Genomic DNA, 26,637 nt, shown 5'->3' on the forward strand with positions numbered 1-26,637 from the left:
AGAGGCCCGGCGGCTCCCGCGCGCCTCAGCCAACCTCTGCTGTGCACCGCACCTGCAGGCAGGTCAAGCCAGGAGTCCGGCCCCGCCAGCCAGGGGCCGCTTTTATAGAGACCTAGCGGCCCCACCCCTTCCTGAATTTGCATGAGCTCCGGGGACCCAGGGCGGGGTAGCCCGCCCTCTCAAGCCGGAAACCACAGGGACACCAGGGCCCTGTGGGGTGGTCGGGGGTGGGGCCTGAGCGGCGGGGGAGGGACACGCGGGGCTTCGGGGGCTGGACCTCTGGGGTTCTCCAGGAATTCTACGGAAACTGGAAGCCTCTCTCCGGGCTCGAACACGTCACCAGGGAGGGTGGCGTGCAGAAGCGAACCCCCGTGACAGGCCTGAGTTTTCCAAGCCCCCCCTCTCCGTCAAGGCGTCCACGTCTGTGGGTGTCGCCGTGGCCGCGACACTCTCACACACGCAGCTGCGTGGATCCTGTTCGTGTTCCTCTAGAAAACGAGAGCGAAGGCACGGAGACAGAAACTCTCCCGGGCAGAGACGGCCTGACGAGGCATTCCTGTTTCCTGCCACACGGGGAGTCTCGGCAACCTGGATAGAAAGGGCAGCGACACGCTGCTGCTTTTCCACGGATCCCTGGGAGTTTCTGTTTCCCCGCCGAGCTCGGGGAAGAAAACGGTGAACGTCATCAGGTCACCACGACTTAGGAAGCCACAGAGAGCTGAGCGACAGGCACCCTTGCGGAGGTCACATACAAAAGTTAAAAAAAAATTAGCCGGGCGTGGTGGCAGACGCCTGTAACCGCAGCGACTTGGGAGGCTGGGGCAGGAGAATTACCGGAACCCGAGGGGTGGAGGTTGCGGTGAGCCGAGATCCGGCCATTGAACTCCAGCCTGGGCGAGAGGGCGAGACTCCGTCTTTTAAAAAAAGAAGAAAAACGAAACAAAACGAAAAACAAAGAAAGACAACACCGCGACCAACAACCACAACCCAGAGGCATTCCAACATATAAAACGCCAGGTCGAAAGGTCGCATCCTGCTTTTGCCTTGTGAGTCATCCTCTTGGCACTCTGCCACGCGTACTTTCCCTCCTTCTCTTCCGCTTCCGAAGCTTCTTCATACACGTTTACTGCTGCTCGGAAACTCTCCTGCTTTACGGCCCTCGGTGGAGTCGTTTCTCCTGAGGAGGCAAGAATCGCGGTTTCTGTAGACTCACACCCCTAGGAATTCCTTTGCCCTAACAGGCAACAGGTAGGAGAAATGAGGGACATCGCCTCGGTGCTGGTCCAGAAATAGGTCACCGTACCGTATCCGGGGAAAGCCCCAAAAAGGGTCATTACCTAGGTGAAGTGCTTAGAAATATATCCCAATACCTCCTGTGGGTAGGACCACGTGAGAAGAGAAGAGTTAAATAGCCTAGAGGCTGTGCTCAGCTGTATGTCCCAATCAGCCCGGTGGGAAAAGCCAAGGCGTAATACGAGAGACAGGTCGTGTAGGTGCTGAGTCAGGTGAAATGTTCCATTTCAGTGTCGGTGGACACTTCCCAGGAAGAAGGGGGCGACACAGGCCACCCAGCAGAAGAGACCAAAAGTATGTCATGATGATACCTGTGGACGAGAACCCAGACAAGGGGACCGCATCGCCTGTGTGCCGGGCCCGGTGACAAGTCACTCTTTCTTTTGTAAGCGCAGCCCAGTCAGGCGAGCACAGTTACCTCACCTGGGTGCTGGGCCCAGAGACAAGCCACATCCGCTCCTGTGGGCAAAGAGCAGGGGTAACAAGACAATCACTGAGAATAGTTGAGTCCCCAGACATGACGTCACAATGGTCTCTGTGGGCAGGGTTCACGCAGGGGACTCACATCACATTGACTGTGGACTCAACAGTGTGTCGCAATGCTTTCTGAGAAGAGGGTCATGACAGAGAAGGAATGTAACTGGATGGCGGGCCCAGCAATATGTTATTGACTCCTATGTGAGCAGATATGAGGCAAGAGAAGGGAATCACAGCATCCTAGTTATGAGCACAGACATATGTCCCAAAGCCCCAAGCATGAGGTGCCAAGGCAGGAGGACAGTGTCACACGACCTAGGTGCTGGGTCCCACCCTACCCCCCACCCTCCGTCCCTCCCTCACTCCCTTCCCCCTCCCTCTCTCCCTTGCGTCCTTCCCTCCCTTCCCTCGTCCCTCCCTCGCGGCCTGGGATCCTCCCCGCTTCTCTACCCGCCTTCCCTCCGGCCTGGAGAAAGCAGCCCTTCCGTTTGCCCGCGGGGTCGTTCGTAGCGGGGCCGTGGGAGGAGTGGTCTCGGGTCTATATTGAGCTGCCAGGCGCTACTCGGTGATGGCGGGGAAGCTGGCGGGGCACCGGTGTGCGAGTGATCGGTGGGCGAATCGGGGAGGCAGAAGAGGGGTGCAGCGGAATGGAGAGCCGGCCTGCCTGGGGACCCGGCCCGGTGTTTCCGGGGGGGGGGGCGAAACGCTCCCTCCGCCCACCCTCCTGAAGTAGGCCGGGTGGCGTGGGGGCAGGGCTGCGAGGAGGGCCGACAGCTCTGCCTGCGCCGGTCCCCAGAAGCGGCCGCGGGCTGCCTGCAGACCCGCGCACGCGCACTAGACCGCCCAGCTCCCGGGCCCTGGGCGGGTTCTGGGGTTCCCTAGATGCTGGGGAGAGAATGACAGCACAGCCCCGCCCTGTGTGCTGTCTCTCACCGGACGGACCTAGAACTGAGGGCTCCCAGGCAGGTCAGCGAAACGGCAAGACAGGCCGCAGGAGCCTCAAATCCATGCACACGCGCGCACGCGCACACCCAGCCGATCACAGGCTGAAGTCGGAAATCACGCTTCAATCGGCCCGAGGGTGACCCCTGTGGGGATGAGACTGCCTCGCGCTCCGTTGCAGGGTTCGCCGTGGGGATATGCCGTCTGTGAACCCCGTGGGTGAAACGAGGACTGGCACGCATCGCATTGAGCTCCCGAAATGCTTTAAGGCTGTGGGGTCCCTCCGTTGGTCCTGGAGGCAGGAGACCGCTCTAATCTCTGCCTATGTCCCTCTGTCCCGTGGTCCCTCTCTCTCCCCCTCTGTTCCACCCTGTTCCCGTCTTTCCCTTTCTTCCTCAGTCCCTCCAAACCTCGGTTTCTTCCTTTCTCTCCCCCTTTCTCTCTTTCTCCTTTTCACCCTCCCTTCGCTCCCTGGGTCCCTCCCTGTGCGTCCCTCCCTGTCCCTCGGTCCCTGCCTCCCTCCCTTCCTCCCTCTCTCCCTTCCGTCCTTTCCTCCCTTCACTCGTCCCTCCCTCTGGTCCTGGGATCCTCTCCCCATCTCTAGCCGCCATCCCTCGCGCCTGGAGAGGGCAGTCCAAGCGTTTGCTCGCGGGGTAGACGGGGTTGGGGGTGGGGGGAAGGGTGGTCTCGGGGCCGCACTGGGCTGCCCGGCGCTGCTCCGTGACGGTGGGAGGGGGAGGCTGGCGGGTTACCGGTGTGCCAGTGATGGGTGGGCGGAGCGGGGAGGCAAGAAGAGGCGTGTCGCGGATTGGAGAGCGGCCCCGCCTTCGGACCCGGCCCGGTGTTTCCCGGGCAAAGCGCCCCCTCTGCCCACCCTCCTGAAGTACGCGGGGTGGCGTGGGGGCAGGGCTGCGAGGAGGGACGACAGCTCTGCCTGCGCTGGTCCCCCGAAGCGCAGCGCCGCGGGCTGCCTGCAGACCCGCGCCGGCGCACTAGACCGCCCAGCTCCCGGGCCCTGGGCGGGCTCTGGGGTCCCCAAGATGCCCGGGATAGAAGGACGGCACAGCCCTGCCCTGTGTGTAGTCTCTCACCGGACGGACGGACCTGGCACTCAGGGATCCCAGACAGGTCAGCGGGAGGGCGAGACGCCAAGACACGCCGCTGGAAGCGGAGCCACACGGTCACCTCACGGCGGGAGAGAGGCCACCGCCCTGCCCCCACCCCTCCCCGACCCGCGCGCGCCTTTTAAAGCTCCTCCAGCAGAGCCCGGTATTCTTCCTCGCTGAGGGGTGGCTCCAGGGAAGCGAGCTCTTCCACCTCCTTCAGCTCCCCCAGTGGCTCCGTCTCTAGGAAAGGTCGTGCCTGCTGCTGAAACTCTGGGGTCGACAGGAGCTCGTCCAGCAGGCTGGAGGTGAGCGCAGACGAGCGCTCCTCCGGCTCCTGGAGCGCTTGGGAAGGCGCCTGCAGGGCTGGCATCTGCCCCTGCCAGGCGGAGGCCTCCGGGGGTGCGGGCTGCGGAGGTGGAGGTGGCGCGGCTTGGGGTTCCCCTGCCGCCCCGGCCACCTGGGGCCCCTGGCCCCAGCCCCACCAGGGACCCTGCACACCTCGCCCCTGTGAGTCGGCTTGAGCGGGCCCAAGCTGTCCCACGGAGCACGTCCCCGGCAGGCCGGCGTGCTGCGGCTCCCGCTCCTCGTGGCATCTGCCCGGGTGCGGAGGCCCCGGAAGGCTCTGAGGCTGGGGGAGCGCCACCCCCGAAGGAGCCAGGGCGGCGAACCCGAAAGCCCCGAGGGCCCCGAGCGCCGGGTCAGGTTGCGAGATTCCTTCTGCCTGTGGGGCCTGTCCGTGCAGGAGCAGGGGCACGGCCCCTGCTGCCTGGCTCACGACGGGCCCCTGTGGGAGGGCCCCAGGCGCGCAGGGCACTTGGGGTGCGGGAAGCGCCGCCCCCCACGCCCCGGTGTGGGTGGAGGCGACCCAGGAGCGAGCAGAGGAGCCGCGCCCGCCGGGGGCCGTGTCGCGCGGGCCGCCTGCGGCCGCGGGTCCCCTGCCAGCCCGGCCTGGATGCCTGGCCCTTCGATTCTGAAACCAAATCTGAATCCTGGACTCCGGGAGGCCCGTCTCTCTGGCCAGTTCCTCCCTGGTGGCGAAGTCCGGAAAGCGCTCTCGCTCGAAGGCCCGGAGGAGCACGGCGGTCTGGGACTGGGTCACGGCCGTCCGCTTTCGCCGGCCTTCTGGCGGGCCGCGTGGCCCAGGCCAGGGCCTGGATTCCCGCCGGTGCTGCCTCAGCCGGCGCGATCTCTCGTTCTGAAACCAAATCTGGACCCTGGGCTCCGGAACGCCGATGGCCTGGGCCAGCTGTTCTCTGGTGGCCATGCCCGGGTACGGGTTCCGCTCAAAGGACGCTCGCAGGGCGTCCCTCTGGCTCGGAGTCCAAACGAGCCTCTTTCGCCTTCCTCGCCCTCGGGCCTCCGCCGGGAGAGGGCTGCCGGGAGCTGTGGGGAGAGCCATCGCGGGGAGACCGGGCCGAGTGTCACAGACAGACACAGGCACACAGAGGCCCGGCGGCTCCCGCGCGCCTCAGCCAACCTCTGCTGTGCACCGCACCTGCAGGCAGGTCAAGCCAGGAGTCCGGCCCCGCCAGCCAGGGGCCGCTTTTATAGAGACCTAGCGGCCCCACCCCTTCCTGAATTTGCATGAGCTCCGGGGACCCAGGGCGGGGTAGCCCGCCCTCTCAAGCCGGAAACCACAGGGACACCAGGGCCCTGTGGGGTGGTCGGGGGTGGGGCCTGAGCGGCGGGGGAGGGACACGCGGGGCTTCGGGGGCTGGACCTCTGGGGTTCTCCAGGAATTCTACGGAAACTGGAAGCCTCTCTCCGGGCTCGAACACGTCACCAGGGAGGGTGGGGTGCAGAAGCGAACCCCCGTGACAGGCCTGAGTTTTCCAAGCCCCCCCTCTCCGTCAAGGCGTCCACGTCTGTGGGTGTCGCCGTGGCCGCGACACTCTCACACACGCAGCTGCGTGGATCCGGTTCGTGTTCCTCTAGAAAACGAGAGCGAAGGCACGGAGACAGAAACTCTCCCGGGCAGAGACGGCCTGACGAGGCATTCCTGTTTCCTGCCACACGGGGAGTCTCGGCAACCTGGATAGAAAGGGCAGCGACACGCTGCTGCTTTTCCACGGATCCCTGGGAGTTTCTGTTTCCCCGCCGAGCTCGGGGACGAAAACGGTGAACGTCATCAGGTCACCACGACTTAGGAAGCCACAGAGAGCTGAGCGACAGGCACCCTTGCGGAGGTCACATACAAAAGTTAAAAAAAAATTAGCCGGGCGTGGTGGCAGACGCCTGTAACCGCAGCGACTTGGGAGGCTGGGGCAGGAGAATTACCGGAACCCGAGGGGTGGAGGTTGCGGTGAGCCGAGATCCGGCCATTGAACTCCAGCCTGGGCGAGAGGGCGAGACTCCGTCTTTTAAAAAAAGAAGAAAAACGAAACAAAACGAAAAACAAAGAAAGACAACACCGCGACCAACAACCACAACCCAGAGGCATTCCAACATATAAAACGCCAGGTCGAAAGGTCGCATCCTGCTTTTGCCTTGTGAGTCATCCTCTTGGCACTCTGCCACGTGTACTTTCCCTCCTTCTCTTCCGCTTCCGAAGCTTCTTCATACACGTTTACTGCTGCTCGGAAACTCTCCTGCTTTACGGCCCTCGGTGGAGTCGTTTCTCCTGAGGAGGCAAGAATCGCGGTTTCTGTAGACTCACACCCCTAGGAATTCCTTTGCCCTAACAGGCAACAGGTAGGAGAAATGAGGGACATCGCCTCGGTGCTGGTCCAGAAATAGGTCACCGTACCGTATCCGGGGAAAGCCCCAAAAAGGGTCATTACCTAGGTGAAGTGCTTAGAAATATATCCCAATACCTCCTGTGGGTAGGACCACGTGAGAAGAGAAGAGTTAAATAGCCTAGAGGCTGTGCTCAGCTGTATGTCCCAATCAGCCCGGTGGGAAAAGCCAAGGCGTAATACGAGAGACAGGTCGTGTAGGTGCTGAGTCAGGTGAAATGTTCCATTTCAGTGTCGGTGGACACTTCCCAGGAAGAAGGGGGCGACACAGGCCACCCAGCAGAAGAGACCAAAAGTATGTCATGATGATACCTGTGGACGAGAACCCAGACAAGGGGACCGCATCGCCTGTGTGCCGGGCCCGGTGACAAGTCACTCTTTCTTTTGTAAGCGCAGCCCAGTCAGGCGAGCACAGTTACCTCACCTGGGTGCTGGGCCCAGAGACAAGCCACATCCGCTCCTGTGGGCAAAGAGCAGGGGTAACAAGACAATCACTGAGAATAGTTGAGTCCCCAGACATGACGTCACAATGGTCTCTGTGGGCAGGGTTCACGCAGGGGACTCACATCACATTGACTGTGGACTCAACAGTGTGTCGCAATGCTTTCTGAGAAGAGGGTCATGACAGAGAAGGAATGTAACTGGATGGCGGGCCCAGCAATATGTTATTGACTCCTATGTGAGCAGATATGAGGCAAGAGAAGGGAATCACAGCATCCTAGTTATGAGCACAGACATATGTCCCAAAGCCCCAAGCATGAGGTGCCAAGGCAGGAGGACAGTGTCACACGACCTAGGTGCTGGGTCCCACCCTACCCCCCACCCTCCGTCCCTCCCTCACTCCCTTCCCCCTCCCTCTCTCCCTTGCGTCCTTCCCTCCCTTCCCTCGTCCCTCCCTCGCGGCCTGGGATCCTCCCCGCTTCTCTACCCGCCTTCCCTCCGGCCTGGAGAAAGCAGCCCTTCCGTTTGCCCGCGGGGTCGTTCGTAGCGGGGCCGTGGGAGGAGTGGTCTCGGGTCTATATTGAGCTGCCAGGCGCTACTCGGTGATGGCGGGGAAGCTGGCGGGGCACCGGTGTGCGAGTGATCGGTGGGCGAATCGGGGAGGCAGAAGAGGGGTGCAGCGGAATGGAGAGCCGGCCTGCCTGGGGACCCGGCCCGGTGTTTCCGGGGGGGGGGCGAAACGCTCCCTCCGCCCACCCTCCTGAAGTAGGCCGGGTGGCGTGGGGGCAGGGCTGCGAGGAGGGCCGACAGCTCTGCCTGCGCTGGTCCCCAGAAGCGGCCGCGGGCTGCCTGCAGACCCGCGCACGCGCACTAGACCGCCCAGCTCCCGGGCCCTGGGCGGGTTCTGGGGTTCCCTAGATGCTGGGGAGAGAATGACAGCACAGCCCCGCCCTGTGTGCTGTCTCTCACCGGACGGACCTAGAACTGAGGGCTCCCAGGCAGGTCAGCGAAACGGCAAGACAGGCCGCAGGAGCCTCAAATCCATGCACACGCGCGCACGCGCACACCCAGCCGATCACAGGCTGAAGTCGGAAATCACGCTTCAATCGGCCCGAGGGTGACCCCTGTGGGGATGAGACTGCCTCGCGCTCCGTTGCAGGGTTCGCCGTGGGGATATGCCGTCTGTGAACCCCGTGGGTGAAACGAGGACTGGCACGCATCGCATTGAGCTCCCGAAATGCTTTAAGGCTGTGGGGTCCCTCCGTTGGTCCTGGAGGCAGGAGACCGCTCTAATCTCTGCCTATGTCCCTCTGTCCCGTGGTCCCTCTCTCTCCCCCTCTGTTCCACCCTGTTCCCGTCTTTCCCTTTCTTCCTCAGTCCCTCCAAACCTCGGTTTCTTCCTTTCTCTCCCCCTTTCTCTCTTTCTCCTTTTCACCCTCCCTTCGCTCCCTGGGTCCCTCCCTGTGCGTCCCTCCCTGTCCCTCGGTCCCTGCCTCCCTCCCTTCCTCCCTCTCTCCCTTCCGTCCTTTCCTCCCTTCACTCGTCCCTCCCTCTGGTCCTGGGATCCTCTCCCCATCTCTAGCCGCCATCCCTCGCGCCTGGAGAGGGCAGTCCAAGCGTTTGCTCGCGGGGTAGACGGGGTTGGGGGTGGGGGGAAGGGTGGTCTCGGGGCCGCACTGGGCTGCCCGGCGCTGCTCCGTGACGGTGGGAGGGGGAGGCTGGCGGGTTACCGGTGTGCCAGTGATGGGTGGGCGGAGCGGGGAGGCAAGAAGAGGCGTGTCGCGGATTGGAGAGCGGCCCCGCCTTCGGACCCGGCCCGGTGTTTCCCGGGCAAAGCGCCCCCTCTGCCCACCCTCCTGAAGTACGCGGGGTGGCGTGGGGGCAGGGCTGCGAGGAGGGACGACAGCTCTGCCTGCGCTGGTCCCCCGAAGCGCAGCGCCGCGGGCTGCCTGCAGACCCGCGCCGGCGCACTAGACCGCCCAGCTCCCGGGCCCTGGGCGGGCTCTGGGGTCCCCAAGATGCCCGGGATAGAAGGACGGCACAGCCCTGCCCTGTGTGTAGTCTCTCACCGGACGGACGGACCTGGCACTCAGGGATCCCAGACAGGTCAGCGGGAGGGCGAGACGCCAAGACACGCCGCTGGAAGCGGAGCCACACGGTCACCTCACGGCGGGAGAGAGGCCACCGCCCTGCCCCCACCCCTCCCCGACCCGCGCGCGCCTTTTAAAGCTCCTCCAGCAGAGCCCGGTATTCTTCCTCGCTGAGGGGTGGCTCCAGGGAAGCGAGCTCTTCCACCTCCTTCAGCTCCCCCAGTGGCTCCGTCTCTAGGAAAGGTCGTGCCTGCTGCTGAAACTCTGGGGTCGACAGGAGCTCGTCCAGCAGGCTGGAGGTGAGCGCAGACGAGCGCTCCTCCGGCTCCTGGAGCGCTTGGGAAGGCGCCTGCAGGGCTGGCATCTGCCCCTGCCAGGCGGAGGCCTCCGGGGGTGCGGGCTGCGGAGGTGGAGGTGGCGCGGCTTGGGGTTCCCCTGCCGCCCCGGCCACCTGGGGCCCCTGGCCCCAGCCCCACCAGGGACCCTGCACACCTCGCCCCTGTGAGTCGGCTTGAGCGGGCCCAAGCTGTCCCACGGAGCACGTCCCCGGCAGGCCGGCGTGCTGCGGCTCCCGCTCCTCGTGGCATCTGCCCGGGTGCGGAGGCCCCGGAAGGCTCTGAGGCTGGGGGAGCGCCACCCCCGAAGGAGCCAGGGCGGCGAACCCGAAAGCCCCGAGGGCCCCGAGCGCCGGGTCAGGTTGCGAGATTCCTTCTGCCTGTGGGGCCTGTCCGTGCAGGAGCAGGGGCACGGCCCCTGCTGCCTGGCTCACGACGGGCCCCTGTGGGAGGGCCCCAGGCGCGCAGGGCACTTGGGGTGCGGGAAGCGCCGCCCCCCACGCCCCGGTGTGGGTGGAGGCGACCCAGGAGCGAGCAGAGGAGCCGCGCCCGCCGGGGGCCGTGTCGCGCGGGCCGCCTGCGGCCGCGGGTCCCCTGCCAGCCCGGCCTGGATGCCTGGCCCTTCGATTCTGAAACCAAATCTGAATCCTGGACTCCGGGAGGCCCGTCTCTCTGGCCAGTTCCTCCCTGGTGGCGAAGTCCGGAAAGCGCTCTCGCTCGAAGGCCCGGAGGAGCACGGCGGTCTGGGACTGGGTCACGGCCGTCCGCTTTCGCCGGCCTTCTGGCGGGCCGCGTGGCCCAGGCCAGGGCCTGGATTCCCGCCGGTGCTGCCTCAGCCGGCGCGATCTCTCGTTCTGAAACCAAATCTGGACCCTGGGCTCCGGAACGCCGATGGCCTGGGCCAGCTGTTCTCTGGTGGCCATGCCCGGGTACGGGTTCCGCTCAAAGGACGCTCGCAGGGCGTCCCTCTGGCTCGGAGTCCAAACGAGCCTCTTTCGCCTTCCTCGCCCTCGGGCCTCCGCCGGGAGAGGGCTGCCGGGAGCTGTGGGGAGAGCCATCGCGGGGAGACCGGGCCGAGTGTCACAGACAGACACAGGCACACAGAGGCCCGGCGGCTCCCGCGCGCCTCAGCCAACCTCTGCTGTGCACCGCACCTGCAGGCAGGTCAAGCCAGGAGTCCGGCCCCGCCAGCCAGGGGCCGCTTTTATAGAGACCTAGCGGCCCCACCCCTTCCTGAATTTGCATGAGCTCCGGGGACCCAGGGCGGGGTAGCCCGCCCTCTCAAGCCGGAAACCACAGGGACACCAGGGCCCTGTGGGGTGGTCGGGGGTGGGGCCTGAGCGGCGGGGGAGGGACACGCGGGGCTTCGGGGGCTGGACCTCTGGGGTTCTCCAGGAATTCTACGGAAACTGGAAGCCTCTCTCCGGGCTCGAACACGTCACCAGGGAGGGTGGCGTGCAGAAGCGAACCCCCGTGACAGGCCTGAGTTTTCCAAGCCCCCCCTCTCCGTCAAGGCGTCCACGTCTGTGGGTGTCGCCGTGGCCGCGACACTCTCACACACGCAGCTGCGTGGATCCTGTTCGTGTTCCTCTAGAAAACGAGAGCGAAGGCACGGAGACAGAAACTCTCCCGGGCAGAGACGGCCTGACGAGGCATTCCTGTTTCCTGCCACACGGGGAGTCTCGGCAACCTGGATAGAAAGGGCAGCGACACGCTGCTGCTTTTCCACGGATCCCTGGGAGTTTCTGTTTCCCCGCCGAGCTCGGGGAAGAAAACGGTGAACGTCATCAGGTCACCACGACTTAGGAAGCCACAGAGAGCTGAGCGACAGGCACCCTTGCGGAGGTCACATACAAAAGTTAAAAAAAAATTAGCCGGGCGTGGTGGCAGACGCCTGTAACCGCAGCGACTTGGGAGGCTGGGGCAGGAGAATTACCGGAACCCGAGGGGTGGAGGTTGCGGTGAGCCGAGATCCGGCCATTGAACTCCAGCCTGGGCGAGAGGGCGAGACTCCATCTTTTAAAAAAAGAAGAAAAACGAAACAAAACGAAAAACAAAGAAAGACAACACCGCGACCAACAACCACAACCCAGAGGCATTCCAACATATAAAACGCCAGGTCGAAAGGTCGCATCCTGCTTTTGCCTTGTGAGTCATCCTCTTGGCACTCTGCCACGCGTACTTTCCCTCCTTCTCTTCCGCTTCCGAAGCTTCTTCATACACGTTTACTGCTGCTCGGAAACTCTCCTGCTTTACGGCCCTCGGTGGAGTCGTTTCTCCTGAGGAGGCAAGAATCGCGGTTTCTGTAGACTCACACCCCTAGGAATTCCTTTGCCCTAACAGGCAACAGGTAGGAGAAATGAGGGACATCGCCTCGGTGCTGGTCCAGAAATAGGTCACCGTACCGTATCCGGGGAAAGCCCCAAAAAGGGTCATTACCTAGGTGAAGTGCTTAGAAATATATCCCAATACCTCCTGTGGGTAGGACCACGTGAGAAGAGAAGAGTTAAATAGCCTAGAGGCTGTGCTCAGCTGTATGTCCCAATCAGCCCGGTGGGAAAAGCCAAGGCGTAATACAAGAGACAGGTCGTGTAGGTGCTGAGTCAGGTGAAATGTTCCATTTCAGTGTCGGTGGACACTTCCCAGGAAGAAGGGGGCGACACAGGCCACCCAGCAGAAGAGACCAAAAGTATGTCATGATGATACCTGTGGACGAGAACCCAGACAAGGGGACCGCATCGCCTGTGTGCCGGGCCCGGTGACAAGTCACTCTTTCTTTTGTAAGCGCAGCCCAGTCAGGCGAGCACAGTTACCTCACCTGGGTGCTGGGCCCAGAGACAAGCCACATCCGCTCCTGTGGGCAAAGAGCAGGGGTAACAAGACAATCACTGAGAATAGTTGAGTCCCCAGACATGACGTCACAATGGTCTCTGTGGGCAGGGTTCACGCAGGGGACTCACATCACATTGACTGTGGACTCAACAGTGTGTCGCAATGCTTTCTGAGAAGAGGGTCATGACAGAGAAGGAATGTAACTGGATGGCGGGCCCAGCAATATGTTATTGACTCCTATGTGAGCAGATATGAGGCAAGAGAAGGGAATCACAGCATCCTAGTTATGAGCACAGACATATGTCCCAAAGCCCCAAGCATGAGGTGCCAAGGCAGGAGGACAGTGTCACACGACCTAGGTGCTGGGTCCCACCCTACCCCCCACCCTCCGTCCCTCCCTCACTCCCTTCCCCCTCCCTCTCTCCCTTGCGTCCTTCCCTCCCTTCCCTCGTCCCTCCCTCGCGGCCTGGGATCCTCCCCGCTTCTCTACCCGCCTTCCCTCCGGCCTGGAGAAAGCAGCCCTTCCGTTTGCCCGCGGGGTCGTTCGTAGCGGGGCCGTGGGAGGAGTGGTCTCGGGTCTATATTGAGCTGCCAGGCGCTACTCGGTGATGGCGGGGAAGCTGGCGGGGCACCGGTGTGCGAGTGATCGGTGGGCGAATCGGGGAGGCAGAAGAGGGGTGCAGCGGAATGGAGAGCCGGCCTGCCTGGGGACCCGGCCCGGTGTTTCCGGGGGGGGGGGGCGAAACGCTCCCTCCGCCCACCCTCCTGAAGTAGGCCGGGTGGCGTGGGGGCAGGGCTGCGAGGAGGGCCGACAGCTCTGCCTGCGCCGGTCCCCAGAAGCGGCCGCGGGCTGCCTGCAGACCCGCGCACGCGCACTAGACCGCCCAGCTCCCGGGCCCTGGGCGGGTTCTGGGGTTCCCTAGATGCTGGGGAGAGAATGACAGCACAGCCCCGCCCTGTGTGCTGTCTCTCACCGGACGGACCTAGAACTGAGGGCTCCCAGGCAGGTCAGCGAAACGGCAAGACAGGCCGCAGGAGCCTCAAATCCATGCACACGCGCGCACGCGCACACCCAGCCGATCACAGGCTGAAGTCGGAAATCACGCTTCAATCGGCCCGAGGGTGACCCCTGTGGGGATGAGACTGCCTCGCGCTCCGTTGCAGGGTTCGCCGTGGGGATATGCCGTCTGTGAACCCCGTGGGTGAAACGAGGACTGGCACGCATCGCATTGAGCTCCCGAAATGCTTTAAGGCTGTGGGGTCCCTCCGTTGGTCCTGGAGGCAGGAGACCGCTCTAATCTCTGCCTATGTCCCTCTGTCCCGTGGTCCCTCTCTCTCCCCCTCTGTTCCACCCTGTTCCCGTCTTTCCCTTTCTTCCTCAGTCCCTCCAAACCTCGGTTTCTTCCTTTCTCTCCCCCTTTCTCTCTTTCTCCTTTTCACCCTCCCTTCGCTCCCTGGGTCCCTCCCTGTGCGTCCCTCCCTGTCCCTCGGTCCCTGCCTCCCTCCCTTCCTCCCTCTCTCCCTTCCGTCCTTTCCTCCCTTCACTCGTCCCTCCCTCTGGTCCTGGGATCCTCTCCCCATCTCTAGCCGCCATCCCTCGCGCCTGGAGAGGGCAGTCCAAGCGTTTGCTCGCGGGGTAGACGGGGTTGGGGGTGGGGGGAAGGGTGGTCTCGGGGCCGCACTGGGCTGCCCGGCGCTGCTCCGTGACGGTGGGAGGGGGAGGCTGGCGGGTTACCGGTGTGCCAGTGATGGGTGGGCGGAGCGGGGAGGCAAGAAGAGGCGTGTCGCGGATTGGAGAGCGGCCCCGCCTTCGGACCCGGCCCGGTGTTTCCCGGGCAAAGCGCCCCCTCTGCCCACCCTCCTGAAGTACGCGGGGTGGCGTGGGGGCAGGGCTGCGAGGAGGGACGACAGCTCTGCCTGCGCTGGTCCCCCGAAGCGCAGCGCCGCGGGCTGCCTGCAGACCCGCGCCGGCGCACTAGACCGCCCAGCTCCCGGGCCCTGGGCGGGCTCTGGGGTCCCCAAGATGCCCGGGATAGAAGGACGGCACAGCCCTGCCCTGTGTGTAGTCTCTCACCGGACGGACGGACCTGGCACTCAGGGATCCCAGACAGGTCAGCGGGAGGGCGAGACGCCAAGACACGCCGCTGGAAGCGGAGCCACACGGTCACCTCACGGCGGGAGAGAGGCCACCGCCCTGCCCCCACCCCTCCCCGACCCGCGCGCGCCTTTTAAAGCTCCTCCAGCAGAGCCCGGTATTCTTCCTCGCTGAGGGGTGGCTCCAGGGAAGCGAGCTCTTCCACCTCCTTCAGCTCCCCCAGTGGCTCCGTCTCTAGGAAAGGTCGTGCCTGCTGCTGAAACTCTGGGGTCGACAGGAGCTCGTCCAGCAGGCTGGAGGTGAGCGCAGACGAGCGCTCCTCCGGCTCCTGGAGCGCTTGGGAAGGCGCCTGCAGGGCTGGCATCTGCCCCTGCCAGGCGGAGGCCTCCGGGGGTGCGGGCTGCGGAGGTGGAGGTGGCGCGGCTTGGGGTTCCCCTGCCGCCCCGGCCACCTGGGGCCCCTGGCCCCAGCCCCACCAGGGACCCTGCACACCTCGCCCCTGTGAGTCGGCTTGAGCGGGCCCAAGCTGTCCCACGGAGCACGTCCCCGGCAGGCCGGCGTGCTGCGGCTCCCGCTCCTCGTGGCATCTGCCCGGGTGCGGAGGCCCCGGAAGGCTCTGAGGCTGGGGGAGCGCCACCCCCGAAGGAGCCAGGGCGGCGAACCCGAAAGCCCCGAGGGCCCCGAGCGCCGGGTCAGGTTGCGAGATTCCTTCTGCCTGTGGGGCCTGTCCGTGCAGGAGCAGGGGCACGGCCCCTGCTGCCTGGCTCACGACGGGCCCCTGTGGGAGGGCCCCAGGCGCGCAGGGCACTTGGGGTGCGGGAAGCGCCGCCCCCCACGCCCCGGTGTGGGTGGAGGCGACCCAGGAGCGAGCAGAGGAGCCGCGCCCGCCGGGGGCCGTGTCGCGCGGGCCGCCTGCGGCCGCGGGTCCCCTGCCAGCCCGGCCTGGATGCCTGGCCCTTCGATTCTGAAACCAAATCTGAATCCTGGACTCCGGGAGGCCCGTCTCTCTGGCCAGTTCCTCCCTGGTGGCGAAGTCCGGAAAGCGCTCTCGCTCGAAGGCCCGGAGGAGCACGGCGGTCTGGGACTGGGTCACGGCCGTCCGCTTTCGCCGGCCTTCTGGCGGGCCGCGTGGCCCAGGCCAGGGCCTGGATTCCCGCCGGTGCTGCCTCAGCCGGCGCGATCTCTCGTTCTGAAACCAAATCTGGACCCTGGGCTCCGGAACGCCGATGGCCTGGGCCAGCTGTTCTCTGGTGGCCATGCCCGGGTACGGGTTCCGCTCAAAGGACGCTCGCAGGGCGTCCCTCTGGCTCGGAGTCCAAACGAGCCTCTTTCGCCTTCCTCGCCCTCGGGCCTCCGCCGGGAGAGGGCTGCCGGGAGCTGTGGGGAGAGCCATCGCGGGGAGACCGGGCCGAGTGTCACAGACAGACACAGGCACACAGAGGCCCGGCGGCTCCCGCGCGCCTCAGCCAACCTCTGCTGTGCACCGCACCTGCAGGCAGGTCAAGCCAGGAGTCCGGCCCCGCCAGCCAGGGGCCGCTTTTATAGAGACCTAGCGGCCCCACCCCTTCCTGAATTTGCATGAGCTCCGGGGACCCAGGGCGGGGTAGCCCGCCCTCTCAAGCCGGAAACCACAGGGACACCAGGGCCCTGTGGGGTGGTCGGGGGTGGGGCCTGAGCGGCGGGGGAGGGACACGCGGGGCTTCGGGGGCTGGACCTCTGGGGTTCTCCAGGAATTCTACGGAAACTGGAAGCCTCTCTCCGGGCTCGAACACGTCACCAGGGAGGGTGGCGTGCAGAAGCGAACCCCCGTGACAGGCCTGAGTTTTCCAAGCCCCCCCTCTCCGTCAAGGCGTCCACGTCTGTGGGTGTCGCCGTGGCCGCGACACTCTCACACACGCAGCTGCGTGGATCCGGTTCGTGTTCCTCTAGAAAACGAGAGCGAAGGCACGGAGACAGAAACTCTCCCGGGCAGAGACGGCCTGACGAGGCATTCCTGTTTCCTGCCACACGGGGAGTCTCGGCAACCTGGATAGAAAGGGCAGCGACACGCTGCTGCTTTTCCACGGATCCCTGGGAGTTTCTGTTTCCCCGCCGAGCTCGGGGAAGAAAACGGTGAACGTCATCAGGTCACCACGACTTAGGAAGCCACAGAGAGCTGAGCGACAGGCACCCTTGCGGAGGTCACATACAAAAGTTAAAAAAAAATTAGCCGGGCGTGGTGGCAGACGCCTGTAACCGCAGCGACTTGGGAGGCTGGGGCAGGAGAATTACCGGAACCCGAGGGGTGGAGGTTGCGGTGAGCCGAGATCCGGCCATTGAACTCCAGCCTGGGCGAGAGGGCGAGACTCCGTCTTTTAAAAAAAGAAGAAAAACGAAACAAAACGAAAAACAAAGAAAGACAACACCGCGACCAACAACCACAACCCAGAGGCATTCCAACATATAAAACGCCAGGTCGAAAGGTCGCATCCTGCTTTTGCCTTGTGAGTCATCCTCTTGGCACTCTGCCACGTGTACTTTCCCTCCTTCTCTTCCGCTTCCGAAGCTTCTTCATACACGTTTACTGCTGCTCGGAAACTCTCCTGCTTTACGGCCCTCGGTGGAGTCGTTTCTCCTGAGGAGGCAAGAATCGCGGTTTCTGTAGACTCACACCCCTAGGAATTCCTTTGCCCTAACAGGCAACAGGTAGGAGAAATGAGGGACATCGCCTCGGTGCTGGTCCAGAAATAGGTCACCGTACCGTATCCGGGGAAAGCCCCAAAAAGGGTCATTACCTAGGTGAAGTGCTTAGAAATATATCCCAATACCTCCTGTGGGTAGGACCACGTGAGAAGAGAAGAGTTAAATAGCCTAGAGGCTGTGCTCAGCTGTATGTCCCAATCAGCCCGGTGGGAAAAGCCAAGGCGTAATACGAGAGACAGGTCGTGTAGGTGCTGAGTCAGGTGAAATGTTCCATTTCAGTGTCGGTGGACACTTCCCAGGAAGAAGGGGGCGACACAGGCCACCCAGCAGAAGAGACCAAAAGTATGTCATGATGATACCTGTGGACGAGAACCCAGACAAGGGGACCGCATCGCCTGTGTGCCGGGCCCGGTGACAAGTCACTCTTTCTTTTGTAAGCGCAGCCCAGTCAGGCGAGCACAGTTACCTCACCTGGGTGCTGGGCCCAGAGACAAGCCACATCCGCTCCTGTGGGCAAAGAGCAGGGGTAACAAGACAATCACTGAGAATAGTTGAGTCCCCAGACATGACGTCACAATGGTCTCTGTGGGCAGGGTTCACGCAGGGGACTCACATCACATTGACTGTGGACTCAACAGTGTGTCGCAATGCTTTCTGAGAAGAGGGTCATGACAGAGAAGGAATGTAACTGGATGGCGGGCCCAGCAATATGTTATTGACTCCTATGTGAGCAGATATGAGGCAAGAGAAGGGAATCACAGCATCCTAGTTATGAGCACAGACATATGTCCCAAAGCCCCAAGCATGAGGTGCCAAGGCAGGAGGACAGTGTCACACGACCTAGGTGCTGGGTCCCACCCTACCCCCCACCCTCCGTCCCTCCCTCACTCCCTTCCCCCTCCCTCTCTCCCTTGCGTCCTTCCCTCCCTTCCCTCGTCCCTCCCTCGCGGCCTGGGATCCTCCCCGCTTCTCTACCCGCCTTCCCTCCGGCCTGGAGAAAGCAGCCCTTCCGTTTGCCCGCGGGGTCGTTCGTAGCGGGGCCGTGGGAGGAGTGGTCTCGGGTCTATATTGAGCTGCCAGGCGCTACTCGGTGATGGCGGGGAAGCTGGCGGGGCACCGGTGTGCGAGTGATCGGTGGGCGAATCGGGGAGGCAGAAGAGGGGTGCAGCGGAATGGAGAGCCGGCCTGCCTGGGGACCCGGCCCGGTGTTTCCGGGGGGGGGGCGAAACGCTCCCTCCGCCCACCCTCCTGAAGTAGGCCGGGTGGCGTGGGGGCAGGGCTGCGAGGAGGGCCGACAGCTCTGCCTGCGCTGGTCCCCAGAAGCGGCCGCGGGCTGCCTGCAGACCCGCGCACGCGCACTAGACCGCCCAGCTCCCGGGCCCTGGGCGGGTTCTGGGGTTCCCTAGATGCTGGGGAGAGAATGACAGCACAGCCCCGCCCTGTGTGCTGTCTCTCACCGGACGGACCTAGAACTGAGGGCTCCCAGGCAGGTCAGCGAAACGGCAAGACAGGCCGCAGGAGCCTCAAATCCATGCACACGCGCGCACGCGCACACCCAGCCGATCACAGGCTGAAGTCGGAAATCACGCTTCAATCGGCCCGAGGGTGACCCCTGTGGGGATGAGACTGCCTCGCGCTCCGTTGCAGGGTTCGCCGTGGGGATATGCCGTCTGTGAACCCCGTGGGTGAAACGAGGACTGGCACGCATCGCATTGAGCTCCCGAAATGCTTTAAGGCTGTGGGGTCCCTCCGTTGGTCCTGGAGGCAGGAGACCGCTCTAATCTCTGCCTATGTCCCTCTGTCCCGTGGTCCCTCTCTCTCCCCCTCTGTTCCACCCTGTTCCCGTCTTTCCCTTTCTTCCTCAGTCCCTCCAAACCTCGGTTTCTTCCTTTCTCTCCCCCTTTCTCTCTTTCTCCTTTTCACCCTCCCTTCGCTCCCTGGGTCCCTCCCTGTGCGTCCCTCCCTGTCCCTCGGTCCCTGCCTCCCTCCCTTCCTCCCTCTCTCCCTTCCGTCCTTTCCTCCCTTCACTCGTCCCTCCCTCTGGTCCTGGGATCCTCTCCCCATCTCTAGCCGCCATCCCTCGCGCCTGGAGAGGGCAGTCCAAGCGTTTGCTCGCGGGGTAGACGGGGTTGGGGGTGGGGGGAAGGGTGGTCTCGGGGCCGCACTGGGCTGCCCGGCGCTGCTCCGTGACGGTGGGAGGGGGAGGCTGGCGGGTTACCGGTGTGCCAGTGATGGGTGGGCGGAGCGGGGAGGCAAGAAGAGGCGTGTCGCGGATTGGAGAGCGGCCCCGCCTTCGGACCCGGCCCGGTGTTTCCCGGGCAAAGCGCCCCCTCTGCCCACCCTCCTGAAGTACGCGGGGTGGCGTGGGGGCAGGGCTGCGAGGAGGGACGACAGCTCTGCCTGCGCTGGTCCCCCGAAGCGCAGCGCCGCGGGCTGCCTGCAGACCCGCGCCGGCGCACTAGACCGCCCAGCTCCCGGGCCCTGGGCGGGCTCTGGGGTCCCCAAGATGCCCGGGATAGAAGGACGGCACAGCCCTGCCCTGTGTGTAGTCTCTCACCGGACGGACGGACCTGGCACTCAGGGATCCCAGACAGGTCAGCGGGAGGGCGAGACGCCAAGACACGCCGCTGGAAGCGGAGCCACACGGTCACCTCACGGCGGGAGAGAGGCCACCGCCCTGCCCCCACCCCTCCCCGACCCGCGCGCGCCTTTTAAAGCTCCTCCAGCAGAGCCCGGTATTCTTCCTCGCTGAGGGGTGGCTCCAGGGAAGCGAGCTCTTCCACCTCCTTCAGCTCCCCCAGTGGCTCCGTCTCTAGGAAAGGTCGTGCCTGCTGCTGAAACTCTGGGGTCGACAGGAGCTCGTCCAGCAGGCTGGAGGTGAGCGCAGACGAGCGCTCCTCCGGCTCCTGGAGCGCTTGGGAAGGCGCCTGCAGGGCTGGCATCTGCCCCTGCCAGGCGGAGGCCTCCGGGGGTGCGGGCTGCGGAGGTGGAGGTGGCGCGGCTTGGGGTTCCCCTGCCGCCCCGGCCACCTGGGGCCCCTGGCCCCAGCCCCACCAGGGACCCTGCACACCTCGCCCCTGTGAGTCGGCTTGAGCGGGCCCAAGCTGTCCCACGGAGCACGTCCCCGGCAGGCCGGCGTGCTGCGGCTCCCGCTCCTCGTGGCATCTGCCCGGGTGCGGAGGCCCCGGAAGGCTCTGAGGCTGGGGGAGCGCCACCCCCGAAGGAGCCAGGGCGGCGAACCCGAAAGCCCCGAGGGCCCCGAGCGCCGGGTCAGGTTGCGAGATTCCTTCTGCCTGTGGGGCCTGTCCGTGCAGGAGCAGGGGCACGGCCCCTGCTGCCTGGCTCACGACGGGCCCCTGTGGGAGGGCCCCAGGCGCGCAGGGCACTTGGGGTGCGGGAAGCGCCGCCCCCCACGCCCCGGTGTGGGTGGAGGCGACCCAGGAGCGAGCAGAGGAGCCGCGCCCGCCGGGGGCCGTGTCGCGCGGGCCGCCTGCGGCCGCGGGTCCCCTGCCAGCCCGGCCTGGATGCCTGGCCCTTCGATTCTGAAACCAAATCTGAATCCTGGACTCCGGGAGGCCCGTCTCTCTGGCCAGTTCCTCCCTGGTGGCGAAGTCCGGAAAGCGCTCTCGCTCGAAGGCCCGGAGGAGCACGGCGGTCTGGGACTGGGTCACGGCCGTCCGCTTTCGCCGGCCTTCTGGCGGGCCGCGTGGCCCAGGCCAGGGCCTGGATTCCCGCCGGTGCTGCCTCAGCCGGCGCGATCTCTCGTTCTGAAACCAAATCTGGACCCTGGGCTCCGGAACGCCGATGGCCTGGGCCAGCTGTTCTCTGGTGGCCATGCCCGGGTACGGGTTCCGCTCAAAGGACGCTCGCAGGGCGTCCCTCTGGCTCGGAGTCCAAACGAGCCTCTTTCGCCTTCCTCGCCCTCGGGCCTCCGCCGGGAGAGGGCTGCCGGGAGCTGTGGGGAGAGCCATCGCGGGGAGACCGGGCCGAGTGTCACAGACAGACACAGGCACACAGAGGCCCGGCGGCTCCCGCGCGCCTCAGCCAACCTCTGCTGTGCACCGCACCTGCAGGCAGGTCAAGCCAGGAGTCCGGCCCCGCCAGCCAGGGGCCGCTTTTATAGAGACCTAGCGGCCCCACCCCTTCCTGAATTTGCATGAGCTCCGGGGACCCAGGGCGGGGTAGCCCGCCCTCTCAAGCCGGAAACCACAGGGACACCAGGGCCCTGTGGGGTGGTCGGGGGTGGGGCCTGAGCGGCGGGGGAGGGACACGCGGGGCTTCGGGGGCTGGACCTCTGGGGTTCTCCAGGAATTCTACGGAAACTGGAAGCCTCTCTCCGGGCTCGAACACGTCACCAGGGAGGGTGGCGTGCAGAAGCGAACCCCCGTGACAGGCCTGAGTTTTCCAAGCCCCCCCTCTCCGTCAAGGCGTCCACGTCTGTGGGTGTCGCCGTGGCCGCGACACTCTCACACACGCAGCTGCGTGGATCCTGTTCGTGTTCCTCTAGAAAACGAGAGCGAAGGCACGGAGACAGAAACTCTCCCGGGCAGAGACGGCCTGACGAGGCATTCCTGTTTCCTGCCACACGGGGAGTCTCGGCAACCTGGATAGAAAGGGCAGCGACACGCTGCTGCTTTTCCACGGATCCCTGGGAGTTTCTGTTTCCCCGCCGAGCTCGGGGAAGAAAACGGTGAACGTCATCAGGTCACCACGACTTAGGAAGCCACAGAGAGCTGAGCGACAGGCACCCTTGCGGAGGTCACATACAAAAGTTAAAAAAAAATTAGCCGGGCGTGGTGGCAGACGCCTGTAACCGCAGCGACTTGGGAGGCTGGGGCAGGAGAATTACCGGAACCCGAGGGGTGGAGGTTGCGGTGAGCCGAGATCCGGCCATTGAACTCCAGCCTGGGCGAGAGGGCGAGACTCCGTCTTTTAAAAAAAGAAGAAAAACGAAACAAAACGAAAAACAAAGAAAGACAACACCGCGACCAACAACCACAACCCAGAGGCATTCCAACATATAAAACGCCAGGTCGAAAGGTCGCATCCTGCTTTTGCCTTGTGAGTCATCCTCTTGGCACTCTGCCACGCGTACTTTCCCTCCTTCTCTTCCGCTTCCGAAGCTTCTTCATACACGTTTACTGCTGCTCGGAAACTCTCCTGCTTTACGGCCCTCGGTGGAGTCGTTTCTCCTGAGGAGGCAAGAATCGCGGTTTCTGTAGACTCACACCCCTAGGAATTCCTTTGCCCTAACAGGCAACAGGTAGGAGAAATGAGGGACATCGCCTCGGTGCTGGTCCAGAAATAGGTCACCGTACCGTATCCGGGGAAAGCCCCAAAAAGGGTCATTACCTAGGTGAAGTGCTTAGAAATATATCCCAATACCTCCTGTGGGTAGGACCACGTGAGAAGAGAAGAGTTAAATAGCCTAGAGGCTGTGCTCAGCTGTATGTCCCAATCAGCCCGGTGGGAAAAGCCAAGGCGTAATACGAGAGACAGGTCGTGTAGGTGCTGAGTCAGGTGAAATGTTCCATTTCAGTGTCGGTGGACACTTCCCAGGAAGAAGGGGGCGACACAGGCCACCCAGCAGAAGAGACCAAAAGTATGTCATGATGATACCTGTGGACGAGAACCCAGACAAGGGGACCGCATCGCCTGTGTGCCGGGCCCGGTGACAAGTCACTCTTTCTTTTGTAAGCGCAGCCCAGTCAGGCGAGCACAGTTACCTCACCTGGGTGCTGGGCCCAGAGACAAGCCACATCCGCTCCTGTGGGCAAAGAGCAGGGGTAACAAGACAATCACTGAGAATAGTTGAGTCCCCAGACATGACGTCACAATGGTCTCTGTGGGCAGGGTTCACGCAGGGGACTCACATCACATTGACTGTGGACTCAACAGTGTGTCGCAATGCTTTCTGAGAAGAGGGTCATGACAGAGAAGGAATGTAACTGGATGGCGGGCCCAGCAATATGTTATTGACTCCTATGTGAGCAGATATGAGGCAAGAGAAGGGAATCACAGCATCCTAGTTATGAGCACAGACATATGTCCCAAAGCCCCAAGCATGAGGTGCCAAGGCAGGAGGACAGTGTCACACGACCTAGGTGCTGGGTCCCACCCTACCCCCCACCCTCCGTCCCTCCCTCACTCCCTTCCCCCTCCCTCTCTCCCTTGCGTCCTTCCCTCCCTTCCCTCGTCCCTCCCTCGCGGCCTGGGATCCTCCCCGCTTCTCTACCCGCCTTCCCTCCGGCCTGGAGAAAGCAGCCCTTCCGTTTGCCCGCGGGGTCGTTCGTAGCGGGGCCGTGGGAGGAGTGGTCTCGGGTCTATATTGAGCTGCCAGGCGCTACTCGGTGATGGCGGGGAAGCTGGCGGGGCACCGGTGTGCGAGTGATCGGTGGGCGAATCGGGGAGGCAGAAGAGGGGTGCAGCGGAATGGAGAGCCGGCCTGCCTGGGGACCCGGCCCGGTGTTTCCGGGGGGGGGGGCGAAACGCTCCCTCCGCCCACCCTCCTGAAGTAGGCCGGGTGGCGTGGGGGCAGGGCTGCGAGGAGGGCCGACAGCTCTGCCTGCGCCGGTCCCCAGAAGCGGCCGCGGGCTGCCTGCAGACCCGCGCACGCGCACTAGACCGCCCAGCTCCCGGGCCCTGGGCGGGTTCTGGGGTTCCCTAGATGCTGGGGAGAGAATGACAGCACAGCCCCGCCCTGTGTGCTGTCTCTCACCGGACGGACCTAGAACTGAGGGCTCCCAGGCAGGTCAGCGAAACGGCAAGACAGGCCGCAGGAGCCTCAAATCCATGCACACGCGCGCACGCGCACACCCAGCCGATCACAGGCTGAAGTCGGAAATCACGCTTCAATCGGCCCGAGGGTGACCCCTGTGGGGATGAGACTGCCTCGCGCTCCGTTGCAGGGTTCGCCGTGGGGATATGCCGTCTGTGAACCCCGTGGGTGAAACGAGGACTGGCACGCATCGCATTGAGCTCCCGAAATGCTTTAAGGCTGTGGGGTCCCTCCGTTGGTCCTGGAGGCAGGAGACCGCTCTAATCTCTGCCTATGTCCCTCTGTCCCGTGGTCCCTCTCTCTCCCCCTCTGTTCCACCCTGTTCCCGTCTTTCCCTTTCTTCCTCAGTCCCTCCAAACCTCGGTTTCTTCCTTTCTCTCCCCCTTTCTCTCTTTCTCCTTTTCACCCTCCCTTCGCTCCCTGGGTCCCTCCCTGTGCGTCCCTCCCTGTCCCTCGGTCCCTGCCTCCCTCCCTTCCTCCCTCTCTCCCTTCCGTCCTTTCCTCCCTTCACTCGTCCCTCCCTCTGGTCCTGGGATCCTCTCCCCATCTCTAGCCGCCATCCCTCGCGCCTGGAGAGGGCAGTCCAAGCGTTTGCTCGCGGGGTAGACGGGGTTGGGGGTGGGGGGAAGGGTGGTCTCGGGGCCGCACTGGGCTGCCCGGCGCTGCTCCGTGACGGTGGGAGGGGGAGGCTGGCGGGTTACCGGTGTGCCAGTGATGGGTGGGCGGAGCGGGGAGGCAAGAAGAGGCGTGTCGCGGATTGGAGAGCGGCCCCGCCTTCGGACCCGGCCCGGTGTTTCCCGGGCAAAGCGCCCCCTCTGCCCACCCTCCTGAAGTACGCGGGGTGGCGTGGGGGCAGGGCTGCGAGGAGGGACGACAGCTCTGCCTGCGCTGGTCCCCCGAAGCGCAGCGCCGCGGGCTGCCTGCAGACCCGCGCCGGCGCACTAGACCGCCCAGCTCCCGGGCCCTGGGCGGGCTCTGGGGTCCCCAAGATGCCCGGGATAGAAGGACGGCACAGCCCTGCCCTGTGTGTAGTCTCTCACCGGACGGACGGACCTGGCACTCAGGGATCCCAGACAGGTCAGCGGGAGGGCGAGACGCCAAGACACGCCGCTGGAAGCGGAGCCACACGGTCACCTCACGGCGGGAGAGAGGCCACCGCCCTGCCCCCACCCCTCCCCGACCCGCGCGCGCCTTTTAAAGCTCCTCCAGCAGAGCCCGGTATTCTTCCTCGCTGAGGGGTGGCTCCAGGGAAGCGAGCTCTTCCACCTCCTTCAGCTCCCCCAGTGGCTCCGTCTCTAGGAAAGGTCGTGCCTGCTGCTGAAACTCTGGGGTCGACAGGAGCTCGTCCAGCAGGCTGGAGGTGAGCGCAGACGAGCGCTCCTCCGGCTCCTGGAGCGCTTGGGAAGGCGCCTGCAGGGCTGGCATCTGCCCCTGCCAGGCGGAGGCCTCCGGGGGTGCGGGCTGCGGAGGTGGAGGTGGCGCGGCTTGGGGTTCCCCTGCCGCCCCGGCCACCTGGGGCCCCTGGCCCCAGCCCCACCAGGGACCCTGCACACCTCGCCCCTGTGAGTCGGCTTGAGCGGGCCCAAGCTGTCCCACGGAGCACGTCCCCGGCAGGCCGGCGTGCTGCGGCTCCCGCTCCTCGTGGCATCTGCCCGGGTGCGGAGGCCCCGGAAGGCTCTGAGGCTGGGGGAGCGCCACCCCCGAAGGAGCCAGGGCGGCGAACCCGAAAGCCCCGAGGGCCCCGAGCGCCGGGTCAGGTTGCGAGATTCCTTCTGCCTGTGGGGCCTGTCCGTGCAGGAGCAGGGGCACGGCCCCTGCTGCCTGGCTCACGACGGGCCCCTGTGGGAGGGCCCCAGGCGCGCAGGGCACTTGGGGTGCGGGAAGCGCCGCCCCCCACGCCCCGGTGTGGGTGGAGGCGACCCAGGAGCGAGCAGAGGAGCCGCGCCCGCCGGGGGCCGTGTCGCGCGGGCCGCCTGCGGCCGCGGGTCCCCTGCCAGCCCGGCCTGGATGCCTGGCCCTTCGATTCTGAAACCAAATCTGAATCCTGGACTCCGGGAGGCCCGTCTCTCTGGCCAGTTCCTCCCTGGTGGCGAAGTCCGGAAAGCGCTCTCGCTCGAAGGCCCGGAGGAGCACGGCGGTCTGGGACTGGGTCACGGCCGTCCGCTTTCGCCGGCCTTCTGGCGGGCCGCGTGGCCCAGGCCAGGGCCTGGATTCCCGCCGGTGCTGCCTCAGCCGGCGCGATCTCTCGTTCTGAAACCAAATCTGGACCCTGGGCTCCGGAACGCCGATGGCCTGGGCCAGCTGTTCTCTGGTGGCCATGCCCGGGTACGGGTTCCGCTCAAAGGACGCTCGCAGGGCGTCCCTCTGGCTCGGAGTCCAAACGAGCCTCTTTCGCCTTCCTCGCCCTCGGGCCTCCGCCGGGAGAGGGCTGCCGGGAGCTGTGGGGAGAGCCATCGCGGGGAGACCGGGCCGAGTGTCACAGACAGACACAGGCACACAGAGGCCCGGCGGCTCCCGCGCGCCTCAGCCAACCTCTGCTGTGCACCGCACCTGCAGGCAGGTCAAGCCAGGAGTCCGGCCCCGCCAGCCAGGGGCCGCTTTTATAGAGACCTAGCGGCCCCACCCCTTCCTGAATTTGCATGAGCTCCGGGGACCCAGGGCGGGGTAGCCCGCCCTCTCAAGCCGGAAACCACAGGGACACCAGGGCCCTGTGGGGTGGTCGGGGGTGGGGCCTGAGCGGCGGGGGAGGGACACGCGGGGCTTCGGGGGCTGGACCTCTGGGGTTCTCCAGGAATTCTACGGAAACTGGAAGCCTCTCTCCGGGCTCGAAC

At 64.7% G+C, this 26,637-nt stretch overlaps 5 protein-coding genes across 5 annotated transcripts; all 5 read right to left on the reverse strand.

Moving 5' to 3' along the window:
• Nucleotides 1-3,957: 3,957 nt before the first annotated feature.
• Nucleotides 3,958-5,261, reverse strand: LOC128930483 (double homeobox protein 4-like protein 4). The gene has a single exon (XM_078360196.1). The coding sequence runs from the start codon at nt 5,215-5,217 to the stop codon at nt 3,958-3,960; it is 1,260 nt and encodes a 419-aa protein (XP_078216322.1). The 5' UTR covers nt 5,218-5,261.
• A 3,956-nt stretch (nt 5,262-9,217) lies between these two features.
• LOC100405864 (double homeobox protein 4-like protein 4) lies at nt 9,218-10,521 on the reverse strand. The gene has a single exon (XM_078360259.1). The coding sequence runs from the start codon at nt 10,475-10,477 to the stop codon at nt 9,218-9,220; it is 1,260 nt and encodes a 419-aa protein (XP_078216385.1). The 5' UTR covers nt 10,478-10,521.
• Nucleotides 10,522-14,479: 3,958 nt separating this feature from the next.
• On the reverse strand, nt 14,480-15,783 carry LOC128930488 (double homeobox protein 4-like protein 4). Its single transcript, XM_078360197.1, has one exon. It carries the CDS (start codon nt 15,737-15,739, stop codon nt 14,480-14,482), a length of 1,260 nt encoding a protein of 419 aa, XP_078216323.1. The 5' UTR covers nt 15,740-15,783.
• Nucleotides 15,784-19,739: 3,956 nt separating this feature from the next.
• On the reverse strand, nt 19,740-21,043 carry LOC144576468 (double homeobox protein 4-like protein 4). Its single transcript, XM_078360258.1, has one exon. The coding sequence runs from the start codon at nt 20,997-20,999 to the stop codon at nt 19,740-19,742; it is 1,260 nt and encodes a 419-aa protein (XP_078216384.1). The 5' UTR covers nt 21,000-21,043.
• Nucleotides 21,044-25,000: 3,957 nt separating this feature from the next.
• LOC144580822 (double homeobox protein 4-like protein 4) lies at nt 25,001-26,304 on the reverse strand. The gene has a single exon (XM_078360198.1). The coding sequence runs from the start codon at nt 26,258-26,260 to the stop codon at nt 25,001-25,003; it is 1,260 nt and encodes a 419-aa protein (XP_078216324.1). The 5' UTR covers nt 26,261-26,304.
• Between the last annotated feature and the right edge of the window lie 333 nt (nt 26,305-26,637).

This window comes from Callithrix jacchus, chromosome 22 (assembly GCF_049354715.1).
Source record: "Callithrix jacchus isolate 240 chromosome 22, calJac240_pri, whole genome shotgun sequence".
In the NCBI taxonomy this organism is placed as follows: domain Eukaryota; kingdom Metazoa; phylum Chordata; class Mammalia; order Primates; family Cebidae; genus Callithrix; species Callithrix jacchus.

What these genes read in the sequence shown, in the direction of transcription:
- LOC144580822 (XM_078360198.1), bottom strand. Translation starts at nt 26,260, where the DNA reads ATGGCTCTCCCCACAGCTCCCGGCAGCCCTCTCCCGGCGGAGGCCCGA.
- LOC128930488 (XM_078360197.1), bottom strand. Translation starts at nt 15,739, where the DNA reads ATGGCTCTCCCCACAGCTCCCGGCAGCCCTCTCCCGGCGGAGGCCCGA.
- LOC128930483 (XM_078360196.1), bottom strand. Translation starts at nt 5,217, where the DNA reads ATGGCTCTCCCCACAGCTCCCGGCAGCCCTCTCCCGGCGGAGGCCCGA.
- LOC100405864 (XM_078360259.1), bottom strand. Translation starts at nt 10,477, where the DNA reads ATGGCTCTCCCCACAGCTCCCGGCAGCCCTCTCCCGGCGGAGGCCCGA.
- LOC144576468 (XM_078360258.1), bottom strand. Translation starts at nt 20,999, where the DNA reads ATGGCTCTCCCCACAGCTCCCGGCAGCCCTCTCCCGGCGGAGGCCCGA.